Source organism: Castanea sativa, chromosome 2 (assembly GCF_040712315.1).
Source record: "Castanea sativa cultivar Marrone di Chiusa Pesio chromosome 2, ASM4071231v1".
Taxonomy (NCBI): Eukaryota; Viridiplantae; Streptophyta; class Magnoliopsida; order Fagales; family Fagaceae; genus Castanea; species Castanea sativa.
In genome coordinates, this window is record NC_134014.1 from 37165067 (window position 1) to 37173916 (window position 8850).

General features: G+C 40.4%; 2 protein-coding genes across 2 annotated transcripts; both read right to left on the reverse strand.

Moving 5' to 3' along the window:
- Positions 1 to 2126: 2126 nt before the first annotated feature.
- On the reverse strand, positions 2127 to 3100 carry LOC142625999 (uncharacterized). The gene has a single exon (XM_075799757.1). The coding sequence runs from the start codon at positions 2918 to 2920 to the stop codon at positions 2279 to 2281; it is 642 nt and encodes a 213-aa protein (XP_075655872.1). The 5' UTR covers positions 2921 to 3100; the 3' UTR covers positions 2127 to 2278.
- A 3518-nt stretch (positions 3101 to 6618) lies between these two features.
- Positions 6619 to 7560, reverse strand: LOC142625281 (uncharacterized). Its single transcript, XM_075798966.1, has one exon. The coding sequence runs from the start codon at positions 7558 to 7560 to the stop codon at positions 6619 to 6621; it is 942 nt and encodes a 313-aa protein (XP_075655081.1).
- Between the last annotated feature and the right edge of the window lie 1290 nt (positions 7561 to 8850).

The window sequence follows — 8850 nt, forward strand, 5'->3', positions numbered from 1 at the left end:
CTCAGCCTTAGGGTCTGATGTTGCTCGGAGCCTGCTCTAGGGTATCTCGGTAATGTCTTAGGGAGGTCGCCGTCGAACAACATCCGACGTATGTTGCAAGTCCCAAACTGACGTACTGTTTCTAAAGTGAGGCCCCTTTCTATTGGGAATAATCCTAAGGGGCCCCACCTGCACGAAAAACCATTAAAAGTAATCATCACTGGCCCACTCAAGAAGCCTATAAATAGTGGGAAATTAGAAGAAAGAGAGGTTGGACACTAGAGGGTGAGGAACCAGAGAATTAGAGTGAGAAAGAAAAAGAGTGAGCCTGTTCGGGAAGGTAATAGGTAATCATTTGTTGGGTATGAGCTTTTGCCTTTAAGAGCTTTCCATTGTAGGATATCTAAACACCCATAACAACAAATAGACTATGAGCCCAGCTTAGTAGTTAGCCCATTAACCGAGCCGTATGCCTCACAAAATTATTTTAGAATTTTTTTTGAACAAAAATTTAAATGAATTTAATCTCAATTGCTAGCCAAGCAAAATCATGTGTGGTGCTGTTAGCAAACCGTGGAACCCAATATGCAAAGCATTCCTCATACTCCAACAGTGATTCATCAAAGATAACACCTTAAATTCCATTATTTCTTTGATTTTGTAAGAAAATTAATGGAACTCAATGGATGGTTGTGCCAGGATTACTCCTCAAAATCCCATTAATTCTTTTTTGGTATAAAATTAGAAACGAAATCGGAGCAGGAGGCTCGGAAGTAGGATCATACACGATGATAAGCACTCAGAGTGAGTTGGTTATTTTCCTACTATTTATTGTTTGCTCTATTAAAATTCTGTCTCTAACTCTGTCTCAACAAGCCATTCCGCATCCTATGAATTGCTGGAAAATCACTACCCTGTCGGATTATATATGCCTATTGCTACAGCTAAATTTTTAAGTAATTATTAATTAGTCATTCTAATTAATCTCTCTTGTTATTAGTATTCAAGAAATTTTCGATAAGGCACAGCAGGAGGTCAATATCTGAAATGATTTGAAGATGTACGGCGCAATATCAATGGTTGGCACAACTGGCTTGGCCCTTTGCATGATATGGTATCTTCATATCATTAACAAGAAGCTGAAGAGTATTGACAAAAAAATTGCAGAGATGGGGAATGCAGGCCAGCCACCAGACGGCTCAGATATACCGTACTAGTTGGGTGAGTCCAGCACAATACAACTTTTTTTGAAATCATGTACTTACACACAAGCCGAAATCATGTTTTAGGTAAGAATTGATTGGGTCATCCAAACAGTTCTAGTTAAAAATTGTAGAAGAGATCTAAGTTGCTTTTTGGATCAGTTGCCTTTATAGTTGCAATTACACTGATTTGTTTTGGTGTGATTTCGTATATTTTCTTTGGTCACCTCTTTATTAGTTGCAATTACATTGATTTTATTATTATGTGATGGTGATTGGCTGCATTTTATATGTGGATCTAACCCTGAGAAGCATGTTTACTCACTATCTTAGTAAATCACCGAATCATCTATCCTGCTTTCACTTAGAATTGCACTTCTAAAAGGAAGTCTATCTCTTTGTTAAGATATTTTTTTTCTTCTCTTCATTTGAAATTTTTTCATTATATAAAGCTTGTAAACTTGCACTCCTTGTGAGCACTGTATGCTGTACATATAATGCAGACAATGGGTTATCCTAGTTATCAAGTGACTAAGATTGAATAATCAACCAGTTTCTTTTTTTTTTTAAATCTTTGGGTAAGTTGTATTAATTCATGTTAGTGAACATTGACCAATAATGGCGAGATGAGAGGAGCTTTGATAGTGTGGATTAGGTGAAAAGAGATGTGGTTATGAAGAAGGAGTTAATGTTCATCGTGGGTTAGGGATTTGAAATCTCATTTTGGGGATTGAATTCAGTTGGGTTTGAGGTGTCTAACTAGTGAGGAGAGTGTTGATGACATGTACAGCAAACACCTTTGTTTAGCTTCTTTTAATGACACGGAAAAATCTGAACATCTGAAAAATAAGATTGAACATCCGCATCTGCTTGGCAAAAAAATAGCTACGTAACTAAATAATCGGGAAGAGAATTTTTGATAGTATTTTGAGGAAAAACTAAATATTTGGCCAAAAAAAAAAAAACGCCAGTATTTCTATTTCACTCAAATTCAAATACATAGTTTCTACTTTCTATACAAAAATTAGGGAAAAAAAAAAGGTAGTGTTATCGTAGGGCTGTAAGGCAAAGGCAATTTGTGTTGAAGCAACCCAAGATCATGGACCCGAGCGACTCAAGCCCTGACGGGCCGCGACGAACCCAGGCTCGACCCTCAAGGCCTCTTGGAAAGCCTCCCTAGCCTCTTCTCTCATTCCTTTCCGTTCGTAACACTCTCCCAACAAACAAAACGCCGTCGCTTTGTCATTAATCCCACTCAGCCTCACCGCCTCGACCAAATCGTCCACGGCCGACTCAACTCGCCGCTTCCGATTCATGGCCAGCTTCAACTCGGCCCTCGTCACGAGCGCGTCCCCACGCGCGCCTTCGGAGAGCGACTTTACGCGCGGCGGCGACAGGACTAGGTCCAGGGATCGAATCGCGGAGGCCGTGTGGCCCATGAGGTGTAGAGCGTGAGCTTTGAGGAGGTGAGGGGTTGGGTCCTTTGGAGAGAGAGAGAGGGCTTTCTCGGCTTCGATGAGAGCGGACTTGGCGTGGGCCTGGGATTGGGCCCGGTGGTGCGTGGATCGGGCCCGAGCGAGGAGGTGGGACCCTTGGACGAAGTGGCGGTTGGTGTGGAGAGCGGCTCGGTTCTTTGTTCGGAGCTTGTTTAGAGCTTGTCTTGGGAGTTTGTGAACTGCGATGAACATTGCTAGGGTTAAGAGTAGCAAAGCCAATTGGATCGCAATCTCAGTCGCCATTACTCCAAGTTGACTTAAATTGCGATTGTTTGTATCGATTCGAGGGGGACAACACTGGTTTATCCTGAATTTTGGGCCAAGGTTCTAACTGGGATCGTTAAAACTAATTTTGCAGACTCACTAGCTACGTGACCATCTTTTTAAGATTTGAATTCCGTCGAAAAAACCATGAGATGATATTAGAAGCTGAAGTCCCAAAAGTGATCATGTAATGAGGAGAAATGCACAACATTTTTGCAATAAATTTATAACAAATCATACGTGAGAAGTTTCTATTAGTTCTAATTTACAACAAATACATGCACAACAATTTCACAATATTTTTCACAACAAATTATAGATAGTTAGTAGTTATTGGTTCAAATTTGAACCTAACATTAAGATTGCTTTTTTGCCTTGACAATAATAATCAGTAACAACCTGCCACTTAAGATTTGTTGTGAAAATGTTAGGGACATATCGTTTCTTATTATGTTTTTGTCAACCAATAACAACATGTCATTTATGATTTGTTGTGAAAATGTTATGAATATAATATTTCTCATTAATTTATAAATATGGTATATTGTAAATTACACTCCTAAATTTGGGGTGTTTGATTTTTTTTTTTAATGGGAAAATATGCATTTCATTCATCAGAAACAAGATTACAATAGAGAGTTGGAGCTGCAAGAGCAATTACAAGCCACAATCCTTAATAATAAGATGCTCAATAAAGCCTAGAATGACACCTTTCCAAACCTGAGAGACACCTAACATCCTAGTTGCTTTTGCAAGATCATGGGCAACTCTGTTGCCATCCCGTTTCAGATGCTGGAATAAACACCAGGAAAAAGAGGAAGAAAGGTCCCTTATGTTATGAATGATGTGTCCGAACTCACCACCCACATTACCTTCGTTAATTGCTTGTATAATGGAGAGGGCATTAGATTCCAAAATAACATTGGAAAGACACATCTCTGATGCTAACAACACACCTTCTTGTAAAGCCAAAGCTTCTGTAATCTCAACTGTGAAAGGCGATGAAAGGACCTTGCTAGAGGCTGCAATTGAAGAGCCTAGACTGTCTCGGATTATCACACCAACGCTAGATGGCCTGCCATCATCCGAGGTTGCGCCATCAACATTTATTTTGATGAAACTGGCAGGGTGAGCTCTCTAATTGGTCAAGGAAGGGACCAAGGGCAAGTTAGAATATGAACAAGCTTCCTTATAATCACCAAGAATCCTATTAGCCATTTCCCAAATCTGTTTTGGAGGGGCACTTAAATCTTCATGAAGTGCTTGATTGCGATTCCACCAAATGGACCAAGCAACTGCAAAGAAGAGCTCCAAAGCAAAGGAGGAGTCATTTTCAGCAATATCCACAGGTTCTCAGGTACCAGGGGTTAAAACAATTATACAGTTGAGCCAATGTGCCTGAGTTAGCTTGGCATGACCACAATTGAGAAGCGCATGGGCTTTGGTTTCAATGGCCTTGTCACATAGAGGGCAAAAACTTGAGTAGTGAATTCCTCTATGACTTAAGCTAAACATGGTAGGAATGTCGTTGATACATGTTCTCCAAGCAAAAATCTTAAGCTTTGGTGGAATTTTTTAGTGCCAAATCCTCTTCCACATTGTGGTCTTTGTCATTAATTGATGAGCTCCCCCCATCCTCATTTGAGACCACCAAACTTGAGGCAATATGGTACACGCTTTTGACCGTTAACGTCCCTTTTTTATTTCCTATCCAAATAAGGTAATCCTCCGGAAAATTGTAACTCAGAGGGAATTCCAAAATTGTGTTGGCTTCAAAAGGTAGGAAAATGGACCTGACCATATCAACTTTCCACCATTTAGTGTCATGATCAATAAGGGAAGACACCATAGGGAAACCTCTAAAATCTGTTTGGGGTGAGATCACTTTGTGAGTTGTTAGAGTTGGCAGTCACTTATCGTCCCAAATATGGATTCTTCGACTATTACCTACCCTCCATCTTGTGCCCTTTCCAATTATTTCAAGGCTGTTGTAGATGCTACGCCATGCGTAGGAGGGGTTGCTGCCTTTCTTTGAGTTAAAAACTTTGTCATGAGGGAAATACTTGGCTTTAAAAACCCGAGCCATTAGAGAGTTTGGATTGGTAAGAATTCTCCATCCTTGCTTGGCCAACATGGATAGATTGAAAGCTTGGAGGTTTTGAAAGCTCATTCCTCTATGGAACTTTGACTTGCACATTTTCTTCCAACCAACCCATGCAATTTTGTTCTCCTCATCTTTTTGTCCCCACCAAAAGTTTCGTATCATATTTTCCAATTCTTTGCATCGCTTATTAGGAAGTTGGAAGCAGCTCATTGTGTATGTGGGCATTGCTTGGGCTACCACTTTGATAAGAATCTCCATCCTTCCTATTGAAAGGAGCTTTCCTTTCCAATCAACAAGTTTTTTAGCAACCTATTCTTTAATTTCTGCAAACACCTGAGATTTTGATTTCTCAATGATGGATGGAAGCCCTAAATATTTGTTGTGCCTAGAATCTTGCATTGGGCCAAGGGTGTTCAGAATGCTCCCCCTCATCTCTTGAGGGGTGTTTGGGCTAAAGAAAACTGATTACTTGTCAGTATTAATTTTCAACCCCAAAGCCGCTTCATAGCTATTAAGAATACTGACAAGATTTTGGCATTCTTGGACCTTTGCTTCGCAAAAAGGAGACTGTTGTCGGCGAAGAAGAAATGAGTAATTCTTGGGCAGCCTCTATAAATAGAGATTCCATGAATTTGTTGGTTTCGGGCTACTTCATGGATAAGTGCAAAAAGACCTTCGGCACAGAGGAGGAATAAGCAAGGAGAAAGGGGATCTCCTTGCCTAATGCCCCTTGAAGGGATTATGTTTCCACAAGCCTCACCGTTTATGATCACTGAATAAGACATAGAAGAGACACATTGCATAATAAGATCAATCCATTTATTATCAAAACCCAATTTCTCCATCATTCCTTTAATAAAATTCCATTCAACTCTATCAAAAGCTTTGCTCATATCTAGTTTAATTGACATGTAATTTTCTTTCCCATCATTTTTATAATTTAGATAATGCCTAAATTCAAAGGCCACAAGGACATTATCCGTGATTAGGCGGTCGGGGGTGAAAGCATTCTCATTTTCAGAGATAATACTTGGTAGAATGGCTTTGAATCTATTGGCTAAGTCTTTGGAGCTGAGTTTGTAGGTGGTGTTGCAAAGGCTAATGGGGCGATATTTAATCATTTTTGTGGGGTGATTTTTTTTTTTTGGGATGAGAGAGATATTGGTTTTGTTAATTTCAGTCATGGGCAGATTTAAATTCAGTGCACTTAACACCATGTTTGTGATATTTGGCCCTACAATGTCCTAGTATTTATGATAAAAGATTGCGTACATATTGTTAGGCTCAGGTGCTTTGGTGGGTGAAGCTGTTGTAGTGCTTTGGTGACTTCGTCTCTTGTGAAAACCTTGGTGAGCTTAGTGTTCATCTCCTTTATGACATGTCTAGGAATTGCATTAGTGATCTCATCAATACCTGTGGGGAAGGAGGTGGAGTATATATTCTCAAAATAGGATATTGCGGTGGCTAAAATGCTTTCCTTACTCTCACACCATTCGCCATTTTCATTCCATGACCCCAGTATAGTGTTTTTCCTCCTCATTTTCGATGCTCAAGCATGGAAATTTTTTGTATTTCAGTCCCCATCTCTATACCAATGAACCTTACTACGTTGCCGTCCTATGGTCTCCTCGCTGTCCAAGAGATCATTAATCTCCTTCCTGAGTTGGTTAATATTTGCCCCTCGAGTACCTTGCTGGTCATCCATAGTAAGAGAGTTGAGAGCTCTTCTTTTCTCTTGAATTTTCTTTGGAATATTTCCCATAACATTCTGGTTCCAATTGGCAAGGGCAATTGCACATCTATCAATATTAAATGCTACCCTTTCAAGCGTGGTAGACAAAGTACTTGAGTCCCAAGCAGCTTCAATGACTTTGCGGCAATCTTCCCTTTTGACCCACATGGCTTCAAAGTGCAAACGACGCTTGCTTTTGCGGGTTGGAAGAGGGGAGTTAGTAATAGTGAGGATATAGTGATTAGATGTGGACTCCACCAATTGATGCACTTTAGGACTCTTGAAATATTCAAGCCAATCTGAGGTAGCAAAGGCTCTATCCAAACAGATTGATATTCCGTCCATCCCTTCTTTCATATTACACCAAGTGAAGTCCAAACCATAATAACCCAGGTCTTTGAAGCCGCATAAATTAACAACTCGACGGAAGTTATCCATTTGGCTTTGTGAATGTTGTGTTCCCCCTGTTTTTTCATTCATGAAAAGTATTTCATTAAAATCACCACAACAGAACCAAGGCAAATTAAATTGATTACAAAAAAAAGAAAGTAGTTTCCAAGATTCTTCCTTGAGGTGGGTCTCCGGGTGCCTATAGAACCCAATAAATCTCCATGAAAGTCCATTGCTTGACTCAGTGATTATTGCATCAATGTGGCGGTTTGAAAAACTCTTGATTTCTAGATTTGTATCACTAGACCAGAGCAAAGCAAGACCCCCACTATGACCTCTACTAGGAACAATTAGCCCATTTGGAAAACCCAATATGAATTTTGCCTTCTCCATTCGTCTATTCTTTAATTTGGTCTCTGAAAGAAAGACTAGTTTGGGATTCTAGCGCCTGACATAATTGCCAAGCGCGTGAACTGTCCGGGGGTTCCTAATTCCTCGGTAATTCCAACAAAGTGAATTCATTGCTTCTGGCGCTACTGCTCAGCAGCCACCGTCGATCTCTCTTGGTTGTCATTTACATCAGTATGGACTGAGTCACGTAGTTTTGTCTGAGGCGTACCTTCATCTTCATCCATAAAATCAATCTTGCCTGGTCTTTTAGAGCCTGAAAGCCCAGTCACGTTTTGTGTTTGTGGGTCAACATTTTGGGATTTCTTTCCTTGGGCTCTTGCAACTTTCTTCCAATTCCCTCTTTTTGGGCTTAGTGGTGTGTTGGTGGTCTCAAGACTAATATGGGGTACTTTAAAAGATTTCAGTGGGCTAGTGACTTCATGGGCCTCAGAGGGGGAAAGCTTTGGTCGGCCCACAATAGAGGATTCATCTCCTATTTCTTTTCCTAATTCACAAGATTTATGGAGATCACATGCATGCTTGTCTAGAAAAGGCTCAAGGCTCAAGGCGTGTACCTTGTCACTTTTTTCTGAATTTTCCGCTGGTTGCCTTATTGATATGCAATCTTGTCCCAAGTTCAAATTCAAATTCTTGGAATTTGTGAGGCTTGGTAGAGTAGATGGACCCACCTGCTCTGCCTCCATGTCTATCGAGTTGGAGGTCATTGGAGTTTGCCGACCATCTGAACCTTCACATTTTCATTCCTTAAAGCCATTGCTACCAAACTTCCTAGTTTTTTCAGGTCCACTTTTGGAACTTCCATTAGCTCTTAACCAGTCCCCGTACTGCCTGAGAGCTTCAGGATTTCTTGAAAATCCAGTGCAATGTTTTTCATCATGACCAAGAAAGCCACATTGGAAACAAAAACTGGGAAGCCTTTCGTACTTAAAGGTAACCCAATACTTTCCTCCATCCGAATTGACAATATTTCCACCCCTTTGTAGCAGCTTACTGATGGGTAAATCCATGCGTATTCTCATAAATTTGGCTTGCTTCAATAGCCAAGATCGGTTGTTCGACTCAATATATTTCCCCAATTTGTTGCCTAGGTCTCTACCAACCTCTTCAGACATACTTTAAAATGGGAGACCCCATACTTGAATCCAATATGGGGAATGGGTGAACGAAATATTATTGACCAATAACCCCTTTGTCCACCTGCACAGGAGTAATAGATTATTGTCGAAATTCCATGGACCATTATGCTCAACCCACTCCATTCGATATTTGGAG